Source organism: Nothobranchius furzeri, chromosome 4, assembly GCF_043380555.1.
Source record: "Nothobranchius furzeri strain GRZ-AD chromosome 4, NfurGRZ-RIMD1, whole genome shotgun sequence".
NCBI lineage: Eukaryota > Metazoa > Chordata > Actinopteri > Cyprinodontiformes > Nothobranchiidae > Nothobranchius > Nothobranchius furzeri.
In genome coordinates this window covers 54174209-54198789 of record NC_091744.1, presented here as the reverse complement: position 1 = coordinate 54198789, position 24581 = coordinate 54174209, and the positions used below count along the sequence as shown (strand labels likewise).

The following is a 24581-nucleotide window of genomic DNA, read 5'->3' as shown; positions in this document are numbered from 1 at the left end:
GGATAATCCAAAGAATTCCCTGCAGCTTTTTAGTCTTCCTGTTTAAAGTTTCCCTCAGGGTTTAACTCTAATGAAGCTGCAAAAAACTATGTCTGCGATAAAGTTCCAGCAGCAGCATTACCATGGAAACCATGTGATAAATAATGGATTTGATTAACTGCTGTGTTACTAAGACGGTTAGTTTCATTCGTATATGTTTCACATCTCTGTGTTTGTTGATCTTGTGTGTGTGTGTGTGTGTGTGTGTGTGTGTGTGTGTGTGTGTGTGTGTGTGTGTGTGTGTGTGTGTGTGTGTGTGTGTGTGTGTGAGTGTGTGAGTGTGTGAGTGTGTGAGTGTGTGTGAGTGTGCTTGTGCATGTCTAACTCACACTTTTAAAAAGGCCTTTGAAGAACACTGGTCACACCCAGAACCATGTCCCAGGGCACACTCGCTGCAGGAGCAGCCACACAGACTCATTTTAATTAAGTAAATGGGCCACTTAATTATCAAAGGTCACTGCACAGACTCACACCATCTCTGATTAATACTTGAGAGGTGATATATCTGTAGGTGCACATGGGTCCTCACGACTCCCTCTGTCTCCCCCTGCAGGTGAAGTTAAGTCGGTTATGTGAGCAGGACAAGATCCTTAAAGAGCTGGAGGCGAGGATCAGCTCCCTGAAGGACGACAAGGTGAACTCTCCATCAGACAGATCCGTGTATTTCACAGCCTGATGAATTTGCAGGAAGAAATGTTTAGAAGGATGAAGTTGTAGTGGCGCAGCAGGCAAATCATGAATGCTGGCATTTAGTGGCAGAATAACACATTTCATAAAGACGTGGTGATACACACATTCCATCAACACTTGCAGAATGTTCTGGGGAACCAGTGGAGCAGTGGTGTCCAGTCCCGGTCCTTTAGGTCCTACTTGTTTTATATGATTTTATGACCCAACACACCTGTTAGCTGATGGACGTGTTCTGTAGAAACCTGTCAGTGCTCCACTGACGCCAGTCAGGTCAGAGAAACATTTAAAACATTCAGGAGAAAGCGTGATGAAACAGTAGACTCACGCTGCCCTCTGGAGGCAACATGCTGAACAAACTCATTCATAAACCCCGATCTATATATAATGTCTCTGTTTTATCCCCCATTGCATCCGGTTGCTTTAGGACAAGCTGGAGAGAGTTCTGGACATGTCCCACCAGCAGATGGAGCAGTACCAGGAGCAGCCCACTCACGTCCATAAAATCGCCTATCAGCAGAGGCTGCTGCAGGAGGATCTGGTGTCTGTCAGGGCCCAAATGTCTCAACTCTCCACGGTATCTATCTGTGATTCTGTTCAAAGTACTCACCCACCTTCTCATCACACAGATGTAGAAGACTTTATAAAACATGCATGTTAAAATGTCCTGCCTCAGCATCCCAGACATTTGTTAAGAATCTGGAGGTCTACATGTGCCAGGATGGTTTTACTCTGCAAAAAGAATAGTTAGTGCTTCAGAGTAACCATTAAATCAGTGTTGCCCCTAGGCGTCAACGTGATCTGGTTGAATAATGGATTGTGCACCATGATGTTTGTGGTAATTTCTCATCAGGAAATAAGATGCATTATAACACTGAGCTGGGCAGAACACCCACAGCCTTCAGCACCAAGAACAGAAGGGGACTGGGTGTTTAAAGTATTAGTGAAAAAAACAAAAAACATAGTTTGTCCCCCGTGTGCGTGTGTGCGTGCGTGCGTGTGTGTGTGTGTGTGTGTGTGTGTGTGTGTGTGTGTGTGTGCGTGTGCGTGTGTGTGTGTGTGTGTGTGTGTGTGTGTGTGTGTGTGTGTGTGTGTGTTGCTCTGCAGGAAATGGCACATGCCTGGGAGGAGTACAATAGGCTGGAGATGTCAGTGGAGCAGCTGAGGACAGTCCTTCAGGCACACATGAACCACAGCGACACCCCTCAGGTGAGATCTGCCTATTTGACAGAAATGATCTTAAACAAACAAAACACATGACTTCTAACATTTGTTTAAACGTCCTTTTCTGCAGCCAGAAAAGACTGAGATGAAGCGAGAGCTGTGGAGGATTGAGGACGTCATGGCTGGACTCAGTACCAGCAAAGCTAATTACAAGATCACTATTGACTCCATTCAGAACCCAGGTGGGGCTCATGTTTACTCAACACCTCCTTCATTGTTGTCCTGAAGTCTAACACTTTTATCTCTGGTATTTAAAGCTCTAACTTGGTTTTTTTCACCCTTTATGTGAGTGTAAATTCACTTTATTAAACTTGATTTTGCTGGATTCACACACATGTCTAGACAGGAAATTAGTGCCTTCGCTGTCAGAGCCAACAGTGCCTTCCCTCAGCTCAGAGGTCCAGCCTCCTCCTCGCAGCTCTGTTTCCAGCATCCTCTCCCACACCAGCACTGTGCCAAGCTTGGTGAGTGTCACCTCACTGCTGGAGCTCATTCAAATTCTATTCAGTTCAAAGATACTTCATTAATCCCAGAGGGAAATTAGAGTTTCAGTACACACAATTCTGAGATCGGGACATGAATTGGTGACTGCGGTCATTCGCATCCCGAGTCGCGGTACCTTCATAAACAAGCTCTGATGGACCTGTGATGGTCCATCAGAGCTTTTCTGATCCTGAAACCTCCCTGACTCTGCTGCTGAACAGATGGAGGACAATGCTCCACCCAGACCACCTCTGCCACGCCTCTATGACTACGAGGAGATACCACCGGTGGTGCCGCCCCTCCCCAGAGAGGCTTCAGTCATCCGTCACACGTCAGTGCGAGGGCTCAAGCGCCAGTCTGACGGACGGAGGAGGGACAGGGAAGGTGGGCAGTATGTAACCAATGGAGACAGTAAGGTATGCTGTAGTTTTCCTGTCTGGAGAAACCTGGTGTCTGTGCAGGATTAGGCATTAATGTAGAGATTCAGTGTTTGTTTAAACATCAGCTTCCTGTGAATCCTCCAGACTGACCTGAGGTCCTACCTGAGTGAACCAGAACTGCCAGGAAGCAGCCACCAGAACACAGGCATTGATGCTGACTACCAGGATTACCCAAGTAAAGGTTAAGTCCATGTGCTGCAACAGCAAAGTAACTCGGGTTTCTTGCTAATGTAACTCGGGTTTTTTGCTAAAGTAACTCGGGTTTTTGCTAAAGTAACTCAGGTTTTTACTAAAGTAACGCAGGTTTTAGCTAAAGTAACTCAGGTTTTAGCTAAAGTAACTCAGGTTTTTACCAAAGGAACTCAGGTTTTAGCTAAAGTAACTCAGGTTTTAGCTAAAGTAACTCGGGTTTTTGCTAAAGTAACTCGGGTTTTTGCTAAAGTAACTCGGGTTTTTACTAAAGTAACGCAGGTTTTTACTAAAGTAATGCAGGTTTTAGCTAAAGTAACTCAGGTTTTAGCTAAAGTAACTCAGGTTTTTACCAAAGGAACTCAGGTTTTTACCAAAGGAACTCAGGTTTTAGCTAAAGTAACGCAGGTTTTAGCTAAAGTAACTCAGGTTTTAGCTAAAGTAACTCAGGTTTTTACCAAAGGAACTCAGGTTTTAGCTAAAGTAACGCAGGTTTTAGCTAAAGTAACTCAGGTTTTAGCTAAAGTAACTCGGGTTTTAGCTAAAGTAACTCAGGTTTTTACCAAAGGAACTCAGGTTTTAGCTGAAGTAACTCAGGTTTTTGCTAAAGTAACTCAGGTTTAGTAACTCAGGTTTTAGCTAAAGTAACTCAGGTCTTTATTAAAGTAACTCAGGTTTTTGCTAAAGTAACTCAGGTTTTAGCTAAAGTAACTCAGGTTTTAGCTAATGTAACTCAGGTTTTTACTAAAGTAACTCAGGTTTTAGCTAAAGTAACTCAGGTTTTAGCTAAAGTAACTCAGGTTTTCGCTAAAGTAACTCAGGTTTTTACTAAAGTAACTCAGGTTTTTACCAAAGTAACTCAGGTTTTAGCTAAAGTAACTCAGGTTTTAGCTAAAGTAACTCAGGTTTTTGCTAAAGTAACTCAGGTTTAGTAACTCAGGTTTAAGCTAAAGTAACTCAGGTGTTTACTAAAATAACGCAGGTTTTAGCTAAAGTAACTCAGGTTTTAGCTAAAGTAACTCATGGTTTTGCTAAAGTAACTCAGGGTTTTGCTAAAGTAGCTCAGGTTTAGTAACTCAGGTTTAAGCTAAAGTAACTCAGGTTTTTGCTAAAGTAACTCAGGTTTTTACTAAAGTAACTCAGGTTTTTACCAAAGTAACTCAGGTTTTAGCTAAAGTAACTCAGGTTTTAGCTAAAGTAACTCAGGTTTTAGCTAAAGTAACTCAGGTTTTTACTAAAGTAACTCAGGTTTTTACTAAAGTAACTCAGGTTTTAGCTAAAGTAACTCAGGTTTTAGCTAAAGTAACTCAGGGTTTTGCGAAAGTAACTCAGGCTTAGTAACTCAGGTTTTAGTAACTTGGGTTTTTACTAAAGTAACTCAGTGTTTTGCTAAAGTAACAGGTTTAGTAACTCAGGTTTTAGCAACTCAGGTTTTTACTAAAGTAACTCAGGTTTTTGCTAAAGTAACTCAGGTTTTAGCTAAAGTAACTCAGATTTTTTCTAAATTAAATGAGGTATTTGGTAAAGCTTCTAATTTGTAAGCCAAATTGGCTCAAGTTTTAGCTAAGTTAATTTCAGAATCTTGCAGAAATTTATTTTTTTTCTCTTGCAAACGTGTTTGTTTGACTTTGAGTTGTTTTAGTTTAAGCCTACTAAAATCACCACCTTCACTAAACTCTAATGGTTCCTGTCATAATCAACTATGTCAATCAGGCACTGGACCTCTGCTGAAACAGTCCAACACCATCTCGTCCTTCGTCACCCTAAGGAGAGGTCCTGGCAGCTCTGCAGCAAAGGTGAGAGAGAACTACAGAGTTATCAGCTGGAAAATTCTAGATAAAACTACTGTTATCTAATTCCTCATCGTCGTCGTCTTCCTCCGCTTATCCGGGTCCGGGTCGCGGGGGCAGCATCCCAACTAGGGAGCTCCAGACCGTCCTCTCCTTGGCCTTCTCTACCAGCTCCTCCGGCAGGACCCCAAGGCGTTCCTGGACCAGATTGGAGATGTAACCTCTCCAACATGTCCTGGGTTGACCCGGGGGACCTCCTGCCGGCAGGACATGCCCGAAACACCTCCCCAGGGAGGCGTCCAGGAGGCATCCTGACCAGATGCCCAAACCACCTCAACTGGCTCCTCTCGATGTGGAGGAGCAGCAAATCTACTCAGAGCCCCTCCCGGATGACCGAGCTTCTCACCCTATCTCCAAGGGAGAGCCCAGCCACTCTTTGGAGAAAACTCATTTCGGCCGCTTGTATCCGCGATCTCGTTCTTTCGGTCATTATCCAAAGCTCATGACCATAGGTGAGGATTGGGACGTAGATCGACCGGTAAATCGAGAGCCTGGCTTTCTGGCTCAGCTCCCTCTTCACCACGACAGATCGGCTCAGCGTCCGCATCACTGCAGACGCCGAACCAATCCGCCTGTCGATCTCCCGATGCCTCCTACCCTCACTCGTGAACAAGACCCCGAGATACTTAAACTCCTCCACTTGAGGTAGGACCTCTCCCCTGACCCGGAGTTGGCAAGCCACCCTTTTCCGGTCGAGAACCATGGTCTCAGATTTGGAGGTGCTGATCCTCATCTCAGCCGCTTCACACTCAGCCACGAACCTACCCAGCAAGAGCTGAAGGTCAGAGCTGGATGAAGCTAGGAGGACCACATCATCCACAAAAAGCAGAGACGAGGTTCTCCTGCCACCAAACTCGACACACTCCACACCACGGCTGCGCCCTAGAAATACTGTCCATAAAGGTTATAAACAGAACCGGTGACAAAGGGCAGCCCTGGCGGAGTCCAACCCTCACCGAGAACAGATCTGACTTACTACCGGCTATGCAGACCAAACTCACGCTCCTCTGGTAAAGGGACTGAATGGCCCTTAACAGAAAGCCACCCACCCCATACTCCTGGAGCGTCCCCCACAGGGTGCCCCTGGGGACACGGTCATAATCCTTCTCCAAATCCACAAAACACATGTGGATTGGTTGGGCAAACTCCCGTGCCCCCTCCATCACCCTTGCAAGAGTATAGAGCTGGTCCACAGTTCCACGGCCAGGACGAAAACCACATTGCTCCTCCTCAATCTGAGATTCAACTATCGATCGGACCCTCCTCTCCAGTACCTTGGAGTAGACCTTTCCAGGGAGGCTGAGGAGTGTGATCCCCCTATAGTTGGAACACACCCTCAGGTCACCCTTCTTAAAGATGGGGACCACCACTCCGGTCTGCCTCTCCACAGGAACTGCCCCCGATGACCACACAATGTTACAGAGACGTGTCAATTCCTGTGCATTCACCCCCAAAATTCAAAAAACTGATTTTTGAATTAACGAGATAATTCAGAGGCAGAGCTTCTTTATTTTATTGTTAGAGGTGAATGCAATACGCTTCCATACTTTCCAACTACTTCTGTGTTAATTCCTTTAGTCTTAGTGTATTGTCTCATATACAGGTGCTGGCCAGTAAATTAGAATATCATCAAAAGGTTGAAAATATTTCAGTAATTCCATTCAAAACGTGAAACTTGTACATTATATTCATGCAATGCACACAGACCAATGTATTTCCAATGTTCATTACATTTAAATTTGATATTCATAAGTGACAACTAATGAAAACTCCAAATTTGGTATCTCAAAAAATTAGAATATTCTGAAAAGGCTGAATATAGAAGACACCTGCTGCCACTCTAATCAGCTGATTTACTCAAAACACCTGCAAAGGCCTTTAAAAGGTCCCTCAGTCTTGTTTTGAAGGCACCACAATCATGGGAAAGACTTCTGACTTAACAGCTGTCCAAAAGACAATCATTGACACCTTGCACAAGGAGGGCAAGACACAAAAGGTGATTGCTAAAGAAGCTGGCCGTTCGCAGAGCTCTGTGTCCAAGCACATTAACAGACAGGCGAAGGGACGGAAAAAATGTGGTAGAAAAAAGTGTACAAGCTCTAGGGATAACCGCACCCTGCAGAGAATTGTGACGACAAACCCATTCAAAAATGTGGGGGAGATCCACAAAGAGTGGACTGCAGCTGGAGTCAGCGCTTCAAGAACCACCACGAGGAGACTCATGAAAGACATGGGATTCAGGTGTCGCATTCCGTGTGTCAAGCCACTCTTGAACAAGAAACAGCGCAAGAAGCGTCTCGCCTGGGCCAAGGACAAAAAGGACTGGACTGATGCTGAGTGGTCCAAAGTTATGTTTTCTGATGAAAGCAAGTTCTGCATTTCCTTTGGAAATCAAGGACCCAGAGTCTGGAGGAAGAGCGGAGAAGCACAGAATCCACGTTGCATGAGGTCCAGTGTAAAGTTTCCACCGTCAGTGATGGTGTGGGGTGCCATGTCATCTGCCGGTGTTGGCCCACTCTGTTTCCTGAGGTCCAGGGTCAATGCAGCCGTCTACCAGGAAGTTTTAGAGCACTTCATGCTTCCTGCTGCTGACCAACTTTATGGGGATGCAGACTTCACCTTTCAACAGGACTTGGCACCTGCACACAGTGCCAAAACCACCAGCACCTGGTTCAAGGACCATGGTATCCCTGTCCTTGATTGGCCAGCAAACTTGCCTGACCTTAACCCCATAGAAAATCTATGGGGTATTGTGAAGCGGAGGATGCAATACGCTAGACCCAACAATGCAGAGGAGCTGAAGACGACTATCAGAGCAACCTGGGCTCTCATAACACCTGAGCAGTGCCACAGACTGATCGAGTCCATGCCACGCCGCATTACTGCAGTTATTGAGGCAAAAGGAGCCCCGACTAAGTATTGAGTGCTATACATGCACATTCTTTTCATGTTCATTCTTTTCAGTTGGCCAACATTAGAGAAACAAACATTTTTTCATTGGCCTTTGGAATATTCTAATTTTCTGAGATACCAGATTTGATGTTTTCATTGGTTGTCACCTATAAATATCAAAATTAAACGTAATAAACATCGGAAATACATTGGTCTGTGTGCATTGCATGAATATAATGTACAAGTTTCACGTTTTGAATGGAATTACTGAAATATTTTCAACCTTTTGATGATATTCTATTTTACTGGCCAGCACCTGTAATTACATTACTGATTTAAAAACAGATTCAGCATCTTTTGCTGACAAAAGTCAGTTTTGTGCCTCAGTCTAATTTTCTAAATCGTGGTCAAGAGCTCTGCAAACCAAACAGCTTCTCAGCTCTAAGCTGGAGTTGCTGGCTTACATCTAAATGAGGGCTCATGTGCATTTAGACCTGCTAATGTTCATGTTTACTGCTGTGGCAAAAGTCTTCTGACTCTCAAAAAGCTGTCTGCATTGTTTGCAACAAAAGTTAAATGTTTCTCACATCCTGGGAGCTGATAATATTTGTGTCAGGAGGAGAAACAGGAAGCGGAGCAATCTGCTGTATTACTGCCTTCAAAATGTAAAAATCATCTCTGATGTGATGCTGAGGAGGAGCAGAAAGCTGCTGCTGCACATGCTTAGTGAATCTGGGCCTCGGTCTTTAGTCATCATACGGTATTAATGTTCTTTAAGGGCACTTGTTGTAGTGTTCCATGTTGAGACCTTTCACATCTTTGTCTACGCAGGAGAGACCCAAGAGTGCCTTTGAGCGTCTTTCATCACCTACTGAGGTCCCGAGCAGCCAGCCCCGAGGCCGGATGACCGCAGAGGAGCAACTGGAGCGGATGAAGCGCCACCAGAAGGCGCTGGTTCGTGAACGCAAGAGGAACCTCAGCCAGGGCGAGCGCTCTAGCTCGGGCCTGTCCACCTCCTCCCCCAGGCTGCCCTCCAGCCCATCCGACCCTTCCTCCTCCGTACGTTACCCCTCACTCCAGCGCAGCAACAGCAGACACAGGGAGCACCACCACCAGTGCTGCTACACCACGCTTCAGCCCCCAGCCACATAATAATCCAGAGATAATCCTAACTCAATAGTTCTCACTGTCTCCTGTAACCAGTGGTTCTGATGGTTGCTGCTGGCACTAGCGTGCTAAAAGACAGGTCTGACGAAAGCATCCCAGAGGACTGGGGAAAACTCGGCTAGGTTCAGTGGCTCCTTGGTTTATTTCTGTTGAGGCTTCTGGAGTTCCTGATGATTATATCACGACTGCCCCCCGTTGTGGGACCTCACTGACACAATCTGAATGTAAACCCAGAAAGAAGATAAAGAATGGTTAGACATCACTTCTTGCTTCTAATCAACAGGAAGTAGAGAGAAGAACCTGTCTATGTACATCTACATACTGTATGTACACTTTAATTTATTACCGGAAGGATATTTTCAGTACAGTATAGTTCTATTTTGTATAGATTTGGGATAGAGATCCTGTAAAAGAGTGAGATGACTTTAGGATGAGTGAGTTTTCAGGTTGACCACGTGAAGAAAGGGGCAAACCCAGCAGCACAAATCATGATCACACCTCCCCCCTGCTTTCTTCTTCAAATCAAATCCAAGTGCCTTCTTTTGTCTTTTTGCCTTTATCCCAAATTTAGCTCCTCAATCTGAATTTTTCTCAATCATCGTTTGTTAAATGCATGAGTCTTCACTTTAGAGTCAGGTATGAGTGACGTGTGCAGGAGTCGGCTTTAATGTGGACTCACTGACATTTTAACCACACTAAAACTAGCTTAGGGCTAGCTGCGCCCTTTGTTTTCAGTGAGATATGCTAGCCATGCTAACATACATCAGACTGGTGTAATTAACACTTGTTGCTGTGAGTTTACCTACAGTCTGACAATGTTCCTCCATCACAGTGAGCAGTAGTTTGTCACGTCCTTGTTTCCATGTTTACACCAAACTGACTCAAGCAGCCTTTATGTTTATTCTTCAGAAAGACATCGACGCGTTTAAAGGTTAGACAAGAAGCCGTACTCACATCAGGGTACATCTAAGTGGCCTATACTGTGCTGCTTTTTTATGCATCAAAAATGTACAGCTGCAATGAACTAGGCTGAAATGCAATAAGACGAGAGTAAACAGGGAGTGGACAGCTCTGTCATCAGAGAGCTGAGTAAGGTCATGTGGATGCAATACGAAGCCAAAACCAACCGGTATTCACTTTAAACAGTAAAGACAAACTATTAAAAGGATATATAATATAGAAGAACTCCATGAAATAAATGTTTGCAGTATTTTACAAGCTGAAGATGTTTAAGTTTAGCTCTTTCATGCCACCGCTCTCCCCTCCTTGTTTAGTATTTATCTCCATCTTTTTAGAGTAGGGTACGGTAAATCAGAAACAGCATCAGAAGGTACAGATGTAGTGAACTGCTAATAGCCACCTAATTCTGTGTAACTGAGAAGCAATGAACAACTCTCCCCCTTTTCTTTTCTATCATGTAGAGATTTGCACTTAATAAAGAGTTTCTTGCTTCTGAACCTCCTCCTGCCTCCTGAATCTGGTGGGGGGTTTAATGGATGTTCTGCATGTTTTTTTCTCTCTCTGTTCGTTTCTCTGTGTGAAACCTCGTCTCCCGAGCACAACGAGGCATGAGGTGCAACGTTTCTCAGAGCATGTGAACACGCCGACAGGTCAGACTCTGCAGGGCTGCAGGAATGGGGAGGATGCATGCATGGATTTGATGCTCCTTGGATAATTGCTCACAAGTACCACTCACCACACAGACTCACAAACATGCACCAAAATGGCCTTAGCAACAGGAGTGCGCCTTTCTATGGTCATAGGCAGTGTTCAGCAACAGCTTATGTTTAGGTTGATTTAAATGTATTTAAAATTTTGTCTCTTCACGTCAGATAAGCAATAGTCAGATAATTCATAATTTTATAAAGCCTGTTTATTCTGTAATTACACGATTAATGAACACTTTCTTAAAATATTTCCTTTTAATTATATGGTGATAATAAATGTGGCTTTTTAAACTGAAGGTCTTAGATCCTCCACTAGAGGGCAGACAACTGCAGGGTTCTGAGGAAAGTACTGACCATACAGTACTTATCAGAGTTAAAACATATCTGACTAGTCTTTGCTTAAAAAAAAAAAAAAATATATATATATATATATATATATATATATATATATATATATACACTAAATATACACACACACATTGTCCTTGAGATGTAAAATGAGACAGAAGAAGTCTATCCCTGTGGCTGCAGGGGTAATCTGAACTTCTGCTCCCCTGCAGGTGTTTGACTGGCAAGAGGAGCGACCTGGAGCAGAAGGTCAGAGTGATGAAGGATTCGGTCAAGTCACAGAGAGGGGGAGGACCCAGTCAGACGAGTGGATGATGGTAACGGCCAGACGAGTTAGAGAGCTAGACCTGGAACCTCTGGACTACGACCTGGACATCAGTCGAGAGGTACACCTTCTCACTGTTCTGACTTTTAATCTGTTGACCTCCAGGTCGTCTGGGGGAGAATGAGTCAGAGCTGGTTTAAATGAGACGGTTTGTTCTACACGCAGCTGTCCAAACCTGAAAAGGTTCTCATCCCAGAGCGGTACATAGAGTCTGATCCAGAGGAACCTCTAAGTCCCGAGGAGGTGGAGGAGCGCTCCCGTCGAGCCGAGCGCATCAAGAACCTTCTAGCTAAATCCAGGTACTCAGACAGGACCCTGGGCTCAGTCCGATAGACCCTGAAATGGGCTGTTTATCACTGTGTGTGTGTGTGTGTCCTCCTACAGTGTTCAGATCATGCAGCCGTCAGCACCACCTGATTTCACTGAGCTAGACTCGGCTCTGCAGCAGCAAGAGAGAATCATGAGTGTGTCCCACGCTCTGGCCTCAGAGGCGTCACGCAAGAGCAAACTGGTGGCAGGTCAGTTCAGAACCACGTGGACTTTGTGAGGGGGGGGGGGTCGTTATTGGGGTGCAACAATTTCAAAAGGGTGGCCATGCCCCCCTTCCTATTTAATGTTGGCCAGTGTAGTTTTATAGTTTAATTCAATCTGTAATCAAATTACACGTTCGTGTGTGTGTGTGTGTGTGTGTGTTTCTAATCTGCATCATGTTTTTGATCCGTCCCCAGCTAAAGCTGTTGCCGACCACTGGTCCACAGGATCTCAGGAGGAACTCTGAACGTTGGAAGAATCTGATTCACTCACAGAAAATCACTTTAGTTTTACTGATAAAGACAAAAATATGTTTTAACAGATGTTTTATAAATCCTTGCACCATGTTTTCTCACATTTCATACTGAATAATGAGTGATTACTTATTTTTCTCTAACATGCACTTACCTGCTCTACAGTTTGGTTTGTGTTATTAATATGAAACAAAGTAAGAATGTTTGGAGATATTTATTAATATATTATCCTGTTAACTGAACCGAGATGATTCTGCATTGTTTTTAACACGTTCACATACCACTGCTGTTCATTCACTCTGAATCATTTTCTTAGAAAACAAACTTAAGTTGAAGACACTGAAAATAAACATTAAGAACTAACTGATTTGTTTTCTGTTTAATTGAACTGTTTTGGGGGTTTCTTTAAATTAAATGAACAGTATTTTTTAAAAAGGGGATTTTTATTCTATATATTAAAAAACTATCGTTCATTTAGAGTTTCTGGTGATTTTGGTCATGCCCTTGTGATCAAAGGGGTTTGAGGTTTCAAGAGAAGTGAAGCTAAAACATGACAGAAGAAACCAGAATACCACTTTGATCTTTAGTGGGTGGAAGCTAGATGCATTTTAAAAACGTCCTTTAGAACGGTGGTAATATTACCACAACGCAGGACTTGTGAACGCACATCACTCGCTGGTGCAGCATTTCTACTGAACTTAACTACGGTACAAAGTTAATTTATTTCAATAATTCAGCCTAAAGGTGTGACTAACATGAGATAACAATTAGAAGCAAAGCCAGATATTTCAGGCCTTTGTTATAATTGTGGCTTACAGCTCATGGAAACCTCAGACGACTAGAACATAGTGAAAAGGTTCAGCATTCTAGACTCAAAATGCCACGCTCTAATTAGCAAACGAATCCAGAACACCAGCAAAGGGTCTGTGAGCCTTTAGATGGTCTCTCAGTCCAAGTTGGATTACAGAAAATAAACGGACTTGCATCATAATCAAACATTCCCAGTTTCACCTGTATTTAGTTTCATCTGCAACATTCAGATGGTCAGGTCAGGATTTGGTGTCACCAACATCAGAGCATGGATCCACCCTGGCTTCGGGTTGCTGCTGGTGATGGAACGTTCTGGTCCCTCTGGACCCCTCAGCACCACCTGAGGCTGGTTTATGCCCCACAGCCTACCTGAGCATTGTTGCTGACCATGTCCATCTCTTGGACCCATCTTCTGATGGTTACTTCCAGCAGGATCATGCACCATGTAATAATGGGTCAGGTGTTCAGAGCAGGGCAGACATCCATCCATCCATCCATTTTCATCCGCTTATCCGGAGTCGGGTCATGGGGGCAGTAGCCTAAGGCGAGAGGCCCAGACTTCCCTCTCCCCAGCCACTTGGGCCAGCTCCTCTGGGGGAATCCCAAGGCGTTCCCTGGCCAGGTGAGAGACATAGCCCCTCCACCGTGTCCTGGGTCTTCCTTTAGGTCTCCTCCCGGTTGGACGTGCCCGGAACACCTCACCAGGGAGGCGTCCGGGAGGCATCCTGACCAGATGCCCGAGCCACCTCAACTGGCTCCTCTCGATGTGGAGGAGCAGCGGGTCTACTCCGAGCCCCTCTTGAATGACCGAGCTTCTCACCCTATCTCTAAGGGAGAGCCCAGCCACTCTTTGGAGAAAACTCATTTCGGCCGCTTGTATCTGCGATCTCGTTCTTTCGGTCACTACCCAAAGCTCATGACCATAGGTGAGGGTAGGAACGTAGATCGACCAGTAAATCGAGAGCTTCGCCTTCTGACTCCGCTCTCTCTGAGAGCGCAGGGCAGACATATTAATTATAAATAGGAAGTTTTGGATTCTGATCCCAGATACATTCATAAAGCTGTTTTGTTGTTGAGAGATGAGTTTGTTACTTTCATGATGAATTATTATTAAAAACCATTCTGTATGGTCAGTAACAGAAGTATAGATAACAGCCCTCTGTACTATGGGATTTAGCTTGTTTGAATTAAAGACTGGTTATCAGTAACACCTCAGATAAACACCCCTCATCCTTCTCACATCTGGCCAGAATAGTGAGTCTGCTGGACTGAACGCACAACAACCGCTCAAGAGTTTCATCAGCAACCATCTGAACTCCTTTTTATTGGTTTTGAAATGAAGTTACAAAACTCACGTCTACACACATGCTGGACGGCAGCTAATCCGGTCTCGTGTGGAAAAGCCTCCAGGCAGAATCAGTGACCGTTAAAATGTTCCGCCTGAATAAAAAAACACTACTTCTGCCATTTTAACACTGCTTTACAACACATGATCATGAACAAAAGAAAGGTTGCCACCCAAACACCTCATTCTCCCACAGCAGTATCCACCTGGACAAGTTCTGGAGAATGTCCTGATGTGAGAGTAAAACACTTCCCTCTGCTGTTTCCCGACACCTCGACCTACAAAGGTTTTACAAAAGCCACCTTATGATCGTGTTTGTGCTCCTCGTCTGAGCCGTGCTTTCTATGTTCTGGTGTCTTTTCTGTGGGACTGTGATGGGGGTGTTTGTCCTGAGCTTCTGTGGGACATTCTTCACCTCTGGACTTCTCGGGCTCAGTGACGTCTGTCTGACCGTCCACAGCTGGGACGTTCAAGGACTCTGGCTGTGGTTCGGGCTGTGAAAGAAAAGCAGGAGGATCAGTTTCTCTGCTAGAGCTCTCACCACGAGACTGCTATCCATGTGACACCGCTGAGGCTTCAGCCATCAAATGCTTTAGTCATCAAGTACACATACGTAGAGATTAGAGGTGTAGCAAGACCCATGTTCAGATTCTTCGGTACGGACAGACGCATACAGAGTTCACACAGACTGGTGCTCAGTTGGGCTTCCTGGTTAAATAATGATAACTGCTAACAGATCTGGGCCCTCACTTGTCAGACGTTCGTTGAAACCGTCCTACATTCCCTCGTACGACTGAAATCTAGAATGCGTGTACATCTAAAGGTTGATTTGTGAAACGTGTGGCAGCCTCTCCTACGCAATCATCTGATGATGAATCCCACCTGTGCGTACCCAGGTGCTCGTGTCCGTTCGTCATCATTTACATACAGAAACGCTCTGGTAAATCTCCCAATAACACACATCAGCCATGACATCATACCAGATTCCCGTCGGTCACACGTGTCTTTTATTGGTTTTAACACCAATTATGCAAAAAAAGCCATTTTTCCACTGACAAAATGACTAAACCTGGATAAATAAAATTTGTGGAAGAGAAACACGTTTGGATGACGGAGACATTCGGTGTGGCGCGTCGACATTCTGCCACTAGACGCTGTGCGTACGCACGGTCAGAGATGTTCTTAAAATTAGGAACGTTTCTACACACAAGTACAAAATGATAAATACCACACGATGCATAGAATTGTTCCTACGCACGAATTACACACAGACCTGTGCGTAAGTATGTTTGATGAATGAGGCCCGTCCCTTCAGCAGACCACGTGGACACATGAATATTACCATCACACATCACGAAGGCTGGATGAACCTGAACAAGACCACCAGCTGGACTTATAATATTAATACACAGCATTACTGTACGTTAAAAGGAAAATTCTTAAACTTGTATTTATTTATAACATATTTTTGTATTTTACACATTTTTATGTTGTCTGAATATTTTGTTGGAGAATTTAATGAAAGTAAAGTTTTATTTGAAATGTCATTAAAACCAATTTTCCCCCTTTTGTTCCGAACCGTGATCATAAGAGTGCTGCTACACCCTTATTAGATAAACATGTGCTACACCTGCTGTACCAAGTTATCTCTCTCTCTCTCTCTCTCTCTCTCTTCTGCGAGCACACCTAAAACAACTTATTTATTTGGGCGAGCATTTATTTATTAGAAACCCATGTGTCGTTGAGTATGCCTCAGGCCAAAACATCACGCTGTTGGTTAGTCTCTTAAAGCAGTTGTGTTATTGATAAAGTCTGTGGTGGATTTGAAGAGCTGACCTAAAATAAACCAGAATCTCCTCGTTTGGTCCGACTGGCAACGGCCGTTTTCTTTAATAATCCAGAACTTAGTTTCTGTTCTCGTGTTCAGCCTCATCTACATGACATCACAGGGAACCAGAAGTCCAACTTCTTGTGATTCTTTTAGTAAGAATTTGTAAACATCAGTAAAATGGACTCATTTTCATCACGACACCGACTCTGTGCCTAAAGAAAACTCCACATAAAGCTTTTCATTACATGAAGCCGGAAGTTTCAGGACTCTGGTTTTTATTGATCTCGTAGGCGTGTTAACAGGAAGTACTGAGTTAACCAGAAAAACACGTGTAAAGCTGGTAAAACTGCACCAGTAACGTTTTACTCAAGTGAACTTCATTGTTCATTGTTCCACTCATGGGTGTTTGAGCCCACTTTGGAGGTGCTGAAGCACGCTAAATCAACTCCCAAGACCCTGTAAAATCAGAGAATGAAATGCGCATATTTTTACTGTATGATTTTTAAAGACACTTGTAAAATATTAAAAGCATACAGTGCTTGCTCTTTCCCCCGCCTCAATAGTGGTTTGATCTTGTTCACCTTTCCCAGAGTTGAGCTCCAAGCCTCTGTGTGCCACCCTCCTGAGTTAAGGGAGACCAGACTTCCCGTATACCGTAAATCCTCTAATACAGGCCTGGGCCTGTATTTGACTCAAGCTCATCAAGCTCCAGGCCTTTATTGGAAGGAGGACCAGAATCAGAGGGAGGCCTCAATTTCTATTTGAGCAAAATGAACTAATGGTTTGCTGGAGTTTTTGACAATTAAAATTGCGCCCACATTTTCAAAGTTAAACACATTTCTTTTAACAACGGTAGTTTCCGCTTCAGCCCTCTCCCCCCCCCCCTGCACAGCGGCTGCAAGCTCACTGATGCGCCTGCAGCCTCTCAGAGTTCCTGCTGCTCTAAACATTAAAATAATTATTTCGTTTTCTGTTCCTCACTTCTGATTACCTTCAATGGTGTCTGTTTGTTGCAACCACCAGGTACAAAAACTAACTTGTTTTTATTTGACTATTTTTCTGTCCTGTCTGTTTATTATCTTCCTGCATCTCCTCTCAATCCTAAAGAAAAACTGCTACCTGGGTTCATATATATTCACCTTATGAGTTACCTTTGAACTGCAGTTCTAAAAGATCTACCGACCACAAAAACAGCGGAGTGCGAGCTGCTCAGGTACGTCACCAAGGACAAAACCGGTGATGCGCCCCGATCCACAGCAGTGAATCGCATCAGGCACAAATAAAAGAATAAAAGACAGAAAACATCAACAGGAAATGAGCCGACATGAACGACCGCGTGTTAAATTGGTTTTTGAGGTGGAAACACCTGATTTGATAATGTTACTGTGGCCGTGCTCAGGACGCAGATGTCCGGAGCGCGTCAACAATCAGAGCGTTGCATGCGCAAGCTGGTTAAGGTTAGGATGGGGGTGAGGGGAAGGTTAAATTGCAAGAGGGTAAACGTCACAATTTGGTTAAATGTCCATTTTACGGCGGGTGTCAGTACCGACGCTCTGGCACAGCGCGTTGCCTCCCGATGCACAGGAGCTTGTCACCTGCTGACAGCAGGCTGCTGTCTTTTCCGTGGACTGCATCATTCCGGTCATTATCACGTGACAGCGACTAGTCGATGACAGGCATAAAAAGTCACTATAGAGCAGTGAAGTCGACTAGTGACTAGTTCATACAACCCCTGCTACTGCTCCCCAGAGTGTTCTGCAGCATAATCAGCACGTTCTCTTTGAACTTGATATCAAATTTTCACCTCCTCTTCGTCTCCGCACGGTTAAAGTTACCCTCGCGGTCTATCACTGGCAAATCAAAAGTGAGACGGATGACACAACCGCCCCCCGTACTTGCTTGTTACCACATTCCACCTGGCCACAATAAAAAATCGGCCATTATTCACCTCCGCCGACTCCGACACCGGCCAAAATACGATACCCGGCCATTAATTAAATACATGCTAATATTAGAGGATTTACGGTATTAAAACAATAGCTCTCTGTTTCCTGTTTAAATCTTACTGCTTGTGAGGAGAAAGCAGTGGCTGTCAATCCAGTAAGGGGGTAGGATATAGATATTAGTGGAAAATTAGGTAAATACACATAAATAAATGCAAACATTTTGCTGGTACTTGCCGTGGCAATTCCAACCAAAGTGTCACTCCCTGAGCGTCTTTAATCTGCCCTTATTATAAAACTAGAACAGCATCAGACCTGGACTAGCTCATTTCTTCCTTAAACACCTCAACCAGTATCACCAACTCCCTTCCCCGAGGGCCACTATCTAGCATGTTTTAGTTGTTTCCCTAATCCAACATATGATTCACCTGTTCAGTAGCTCATCTAGCTCTGCAGAGGCCTGCTAATCACCCGCTGATTCAAATCAGGTGTGTTGACAGGAAAACAGCAAAACATGTTGGATACTGGCCCTCGGGGAAGGGAGTTGGGGATCACTCACCCAGAGCCTTTGAACCTGGACTAGATAATTGTAATAGCAGAATCCGTAAAGCATTATTTGTGAAACCTTTTCTTGATTTGTGGAAAAGAATGTTTTGCATTTATTTAACAAATATGGCAATGAAATTGTGTTAAAATGTACAAAAGTGAAACTAATCATGTCTGGACGGGCAGCTCTCTTGGTGCTCAGCACCCCTAAACCTCTGATGGTAGGATCGCCTCTGGTTCCACCTCATCTTGGCCTGAAATGACCTCTCACCTCACTGAAACCCAGACCACAATGTCTCCGGTTCCTTCCAGACAGCTTTCCATCCATGCCCTGCTGATACTGCATCTCCAGCTCTTCATTCATCTTCCTGTCTTCCTGCCCTGCATACGAGACACAAGTCACAACAGGCACACCAAGGCCCCACACATCTATCCACTACAGTAGATGGACCTGTAGTGGCAGATGTGGAACAGGATGCTGGATTAATTGCACTGAGCATAAGGATAATGCATAAGTAGAAAAGTAATTCAGGATAAAATATCTTCATATTCTTTGAACAAATGCTGCATTTTTACAAAAGAAAACAAAGAAACTCACCAGTACGGAAATGGGACGTTGACTTGTGGTCTCCAATGACCAGACGCCCAGTGTGTTCTTTCTGGAGACAGAGAATAAGCATTTATCTCCACTGTAATCTGTGCCTGCCACAAGGTCAAATCTTTTAGATGTAATCTCCTACAAACCTTGCTTGCACCCATCAGTCGTAAAAACTTTTGCTTTCTCTCATTGCTTCCCAGATCAGCTGCTTCCCACTGTGTGGACCCATCCTGCCGAGATGAAACATGTTACCACAAACTATTTATTGTTCACCCGTCAGGAGCCTACAAATAAAAGTATGCATTTTACCTAAAAGCCTGGAAAATACCTTTCATACATATGAAATACACATCATGCATGACTAATCCTACTCTACCACTTGATCAAATCTTTTGTAAAGATGCACAAAATAGCCTTATATTGCATCTTAAACATTCGCCTTTGTACTTTGTTTCCCATTAGTACCAGTGTGCAGCGCCAGACATCAACCTCCTACCAGAACAAAACTAGCAAAGGTTCTGCAATTCAGACCCAAACCCAATCTTCTCAACCTGATTTTATTCTAAAAAACTAACAAAGCGTGGTCCAATTTACACGACAAATATAAGAGTTTGCTTGAAAATGCTTTAAAACTTTTCTCTGAGTCTTCAGCACGTTCAGATTCATGACACCGCTCATCGTTTGTAGCTGCTAACGCGTTGCTAACCACAGTGCGTAAACGATCGCTACGTTTTAATTTAAAATGTTAAAGTTTTCTCACATCTGACGGAGAAGCTGGTCGTTTTGTGCCGTGTTTATCACCCGGAGAGCTCATTTAGTACAAATGCTTTTTTAAACAGCACGAAACAATTTCATATCACCGAGCAGACGCTAGCTTGATTTGTCAACAAACGCGAAGTATCCGGTGTTACGTTGGGTTGTGTCCCTGTGGAAAATTGACAAAAGAGATCTGTTCCCCCCCAGCTAACGTTACATTTACGCTTTTTATGTACTATTTTTTTGTGACGCGTTCTTTACATGTAAATTTCATTCAAAGCTCTCAATTTTAATTTAAAGTAGAGAGATAATTGTGATTCTGCTGTTAGTGTAAAAATAATCTAGTCCAGGTTGGAAGTGTGTTTCAGTTTATGAACAGTTCCAATCCCCAGATGCCAAAAACACGCCAAAGCGCTCTAGTGTTAAAAATTTAAATAAAGATTTCACTAATCACGAACTGTGGACCAACTCTTTCCCCTTGCTGGGGGTGGGTTGGGGGGGGGGGGGGTCCATGGGAGTTTGCCCAGCCAATCCACGTGTATTTTGTGGATTTAAGGCTTATGACCGTGTCCCCAGGAGGTGGATGGTCTTTTGCCAAGGGCCATTGAGCCCCAGTACAGAGAAGTGTGAGTTTGGTCTGCATAGCCGGCGGTAAGTGGGACCTGTTCCCAGTGAGGGTTGGACACCGCCAGGGCTGCCCTTTTTCACTGGTCCTGTTCATAATGTTTATGGACAGGATTTCTAGGTGCAGCCGTGGTGTTGAGGGTGTGGAGTTTGGTGGCAGGAGAATCTCATCTCTGCTTTATGCGGATGATCTGGTCCTCCTAGCTTCCTCAGGCTCTGACCTACAGCTCTTACTGGGGATGTTCGCAGCCGAGTGTGAAGCTGCTGGGATGAGGATCAGCACCTCCAAGTGTGAGACCATGGTTCTCGACCGGAAAAGGGTAGCTTGCCAACTCCGGGTAGGGAGAGAGGTCCTGCCTCAAGTGGAGAAGTTCAAGAATCTCGAGGTTTTGTTCGCGAGTGAGGGAAAGAGGGATCGGGGAGATCCACAGGCAGACCGGTGCAGCATCTGCATCACTGCAGATGTGTTGTGGTGAAGAAGGAGCTGAGCCGGAAAGAAGGACTCTCGATTAACTAGTTGATCTGCCGCCCAGTCCTCACCTATGGTCATGAGCTTTGGTTAACGACCGAAAGAACAAGATCGCAGACACAAGCGACCAAAATGAGTTTTCTCCGCGGGGTGGCTGGACTCAGCCCGTCAACATATAGGCTCAGCCTTAGGGATAGAGTGAGGAGCTCGGACATTCGGGAGAGACTCGGAGAGTCACTGCTCCTCCATATCGAGAGGAGTCAATTGAGGTGGTTTGGGCATCTTGTTGGGATGTCTCCTGGATGTCTCCCCAGGGAGGTGTTTCAGGCATGTCCAGGAGGGCCCCTGGTTGCTCTCTGAAGACCTGGCTCTTCAGAGAGCATCTTGTAAACTGGACCCTCCCTGCATCCGTCCCCCACTCTACTGTCCACTCCTCGTTCACGTCCCTTTATGATTCATTAAGCTGCCTCACTGCTAGGACTGGCTGATTGGTGTTTGTTGTTAAACATAATCTCATTAAAGATCAGACTTTTATTTCAGTTTGTTAGAAGCCATTTACGTTTGTATTGTCCCAAAAAGAATGAAAAGCTCCACCTAATGTGTGTTTGCTAAACAAACAGCTCAAACAAATACAAGAGATTAAAACATGTTTGAAACAGGAAGGAAAAGAACACAATTCAACCATAGAAAGCTGATTTCATTAAATATTATCCTTTTTAATCAGTTTTAATCTAAAATGTTTGCTAGTTATTTTGACTGATTTCATAGCCTCTATTTCATTTAGTTGAACCTCGCTGTCAGAATGTGATATTGTGCATAAACTAGCTCTCAGCTAGCAGAGCATACGTGCAGGATGCATCAGCTAACAGAGTTACTCTGTAGAACAGTGCTGTCTTTCATTCACATGCTGGTCAGGGATGGACTCCTTCTTAGTCATGATTCTCACAATGTCTAATAGTTTTAAAGAGTAGATTCACATTCGAGTCCATCGGTCTGACAGCTGAAGTTTGGATCTAACTGGGTAATAAAACAAGACCATGATCCCAAACACATGAGCAGATCTATGATAGTCAGAATCAAGGTTTGGTGATGGTCCAGCAGAGTCCAGACCTCCCCCTGCCTGAGACCTTCAAACAGCAGAGCAGAAAGTAATGTCTGCAAAAGGTTAATAAGTAGATTAAAACACATTTCCTCCGTAATGAGACTGACTGATGAAGTCAGACAGAAAACAAAAGCTACTGAGACGTGTAGCTGCAGGTTTCTACAAATGATGGAATGGAAGTAATTCTTCACACAGCTTTTCTGTCTGGTTCTTGTTTCAGGCAGGTGCGCAGATAGGGTGGGGGACGGGGGGGATCTGTCCCCTCCAGATTCAGATTGACCCTGATCCGTCCCCCGCACTAAGGCCAAAAAGAAAACAAAATTGGAGGTTAAGCGCTTCAAGCTCCTTTTTCCAATGACATTGAATGCTAGCCTAGTGAACTAGACCAAATTTTTGCTTTGCAAAGTTTGGTCTATTTGGTCTTTGGCACGCTCCATTGGAACCTCCGCAGCTCCTACCAGGACTCTGGCTGGCCAATCACAGCTCTCTAGAGGGGTTTAAAACACATAAAGAGCTGTGATTGGTTCATAATGGTGGGCCAATCATAGTGCTCTATCTGCTTAGTGAACAAATCACAGAGCTTTATCCGCTTTATGGGCCAATCAGGGCACTCTATATGCCTGGTGGGTGGGATGATGCAACAGAGTGAAACAAGAGTATGTCACATTCATTGTCCAGTGGAATGTGGAGATCATTTGAAAGACAACGGTAGAACCCGCCCCACAACCGAGAGACGTCAATGGAGCGTGGCCAGACTAAATAATACATTTATTTAGTCTGGCTTGCCAGGCTAATTGAATGCAGCATGACGTAAACAAACACCGACTCCAAAGACGCCAACGTGGTTGCTGCTAGGATGCAGGATGAAGTGAAAAAGGAAAGCAACGATTACTGCGTATTTAAAACAGACCAACAGTGTAAGTAGGCGGGACCGATCTGTCTGTTTATGCATGTTGGTTCTAGATTCAGTACGTTGTTGTCAGTGTTGGGACTTACTCGTTATAAGCGCCAAAGCCTCATTGCTGACTTTAACAAGTCTCATCTACAAATATGATCCCTCATGAAGTTACTACTTTACACCAGAAGATAGTAGAGATGTGGAACTTTCAGGCTGAGCAAAGTTTGGGAGTTTTTAGGGCTTGAAAAGCACCTCCCGCTGAGAGGCTCCCAGTCAGGGAGAGGAGGAGATGCGTGCAGCATGAAGAACGCAAATATTAGATAAAACGTATAATTGCCAGCAGGTCTGGTCTTTGTTGACTGATCACTTTGTCTGGTCATGACTGACTCTGATTATGAAGCAGAATATTGACTCTGATGAAGAAATTCACTCATCCAGCCGGGAAGATCGACGCTGCTGCAGCATCAGACAGCTGGTGCTGCACGAGAGGTGTGTGGAGTTTACAAGCTCCAAACGTTGGGTTTGATGTTGGTTTAACCTTCTCTGGGACGTGATGGATGTAGAAATGATGGTAAAACACCGCGAACGTGACAGACGTAGCGACAATGTAAAAAAAGGCCATAAAAAAGAGGCAGATACCGATGCATTAGACATGGAAGTCAAGTGTGCCACATAATCATAAAAAAAGTTAAATATAAAATTTAAAAAGAGATTTATATACTTATATATAAATTAAAACTTTCCAAATATAATGAAAATTTATAAATATCGTAAAAATACGAAGGAACATCTGTTGGTCAGGCTGAAAAGTTTGACAACCACTGCTCTAAGTGATAAGTGAATATTGTTTCTTATTATATTTTATGTGCAGTTGTTTAGGGCTTTTATGTTTTCTGTAAAGATTGGTATGCTGAAAATCATTTCATGTTTTGCATAAAGCATGAGGTTTTGGTTAGCAATTGATTGGGAGAATAACAAATGACTGAATTAAATAGTGGGGCGCCTCTGTTAGTGCGCCCCAGGGCAGCTGTGGCTACATCGTAGCTCATCACCATCAGTGTGTGAATGTGTGTGAATGGATGAATGATACACTGTAGTGTAAAGCACTTTGGAGTCCTTACTCTGAGAGGCGCTATACAAGTGCGGATCATTTATCATTTATAGTGTTGATCAGGCAGAGCTTTGTTGAATAATGGCTTCAAACACGTATATAAAAGTGTTAAAAGTTTTTACGTAAACCGTTGGATGAAATTACACAAACTGACAGAGCTCTAGTTAAGGCGCTTGCAATAGTTTGTGTACGTGTGTGTGTACGTGTGTGTGTGTGTTTGGGGGAGGGTACATTGGAACATTGTCCCCCCCAGTTTCAAAATCCTATCTGCACCCCTGGTTTCAGGAATACTGTTGTGTTTGGTACACATGAAGCAGTTTTTACCTGGCATGGATCAGAATCTTTTTTACTATGTCCCGATATGAAAAAATGGATCTGAATTAAAGGACTTAATTTCCCCCCAATTACTGTCATTCATACGATGCAACCATGAGAGCCAGTGACTCCTTGTG

At 44.1% G+C, this 24581-nt stretch overlaps 2 protein-coding genes across 15 annotated transcripts in view; one reads left to right on the top strand and one right to left on the bottom strand.

The window, feature by feature from the left end:
• Window positions 1-12459, top strand: part of plekha7a (pleckstrin homology domain containing, family A member 7a) — a 262547-nt gene extending 250088 nt beyond the window's left edge. For 11 of the 14 annotated variants that reach the window (XM_015963838.3, XM_054732798.2, XM_015963841.3 and 8 more), the window contains 13 exons: window positions 593-673; window positions 1154-1303; window positions 1834-1935; window positions 2021-2132; window positions 2293-2414; window positions 2655-2849; window positions 2958-3054; window positions 4776-4858; window positions 8636-8863; window positions 11199-11372; window positions 11477-11610; window positions 11696-11829; window positions 12040-12459. In XM_015963838.3, coding sequence (XP_015819324.1) covers window positions 593-673; window positions 1154-1303; window positions 1834-1935; window positions 2021-2132; window positions 2293-2414; window positions 2655-2849; window positions 2958-3054; window positions 4776-4858; window positions 8636-8863; window positions 11199-11372; window positions 11477-11610; window positions 11696-11829; window positions 12040-12089 — 1662 coding nt within the window. In that variant the 3' untranslated portion in view covers window positions 12090-12459. The remainder of the gene's footprint in view (window positions 1-592; window positions 674-1153; window positions 1304-1833; window positions 1936-2020; window positions 2133-2292; window positions 2415-2654; window positions 2850-2957; window positions 3055-4775; window positions 4859-8635; window positions 8864-11198; window positions 11373-11476; window positions 11611-11695; window positions 11830-12039) is intronic. The other 3 variants (XM_015963836.3, XM_070550276.1, XM_070550277.1) reach the window with 3 other exon arrangements.
• Window positions 12460-14200: 1741 nt separating this feature from the next.
• Window positions 14201-20111, bottom strand: c4h11orf58 (chromosome 4 C11orf58 homolog). The gene is made up of 5 exons (XM_015963834.3): window positions 19930-20111; window positions 19316-19399; window positions 19170-19230; window positions 18843-18952; window positions 14201-14745 (listed from the first exon to the last, which is right to left on the bottom strand). Exons 1-5 carry the CDS (start codon window positions 19981-19983, stop codon window positions 14530-14532), a joined length of 525 nt encoding a protein of 174 aa, XP_015819320.1. The 5' UTR covers window positions 19984-20111; the 3' UTR covers window positions 14201-14529.
• Window positions 20112-24581: the final 4470 nt, after the last annotated feature.

What these genes read in the sequence shown, in the direction of transcription:
- c4h11orf58 (XM_015963834.3), bottom strand. Translation starts at nt 19,983, where the DNA reads ATGAGCTCTCCGGGTGATAAACACGGCACAAAACGACCAGCTTCTCCG. An exon ending in GACCAGCTTCTCCGTCAGAT is followed by an intron (nt 19,400 to 19,929) that starts GTGAGAAAACTT and finishes TCATCTCGGCAG; the next exon opens with GATGGGTCCACACAGTGGGA. An exon ending in GACTGATGGGTGCAAGCAAG is followed by an intron (nt 19,231 to 19,315) that starts GTTTGTAGGAGA and finishes CTCTGTCTCCAG; the next exon opens with AAAGAACACACTGGGCGTCT.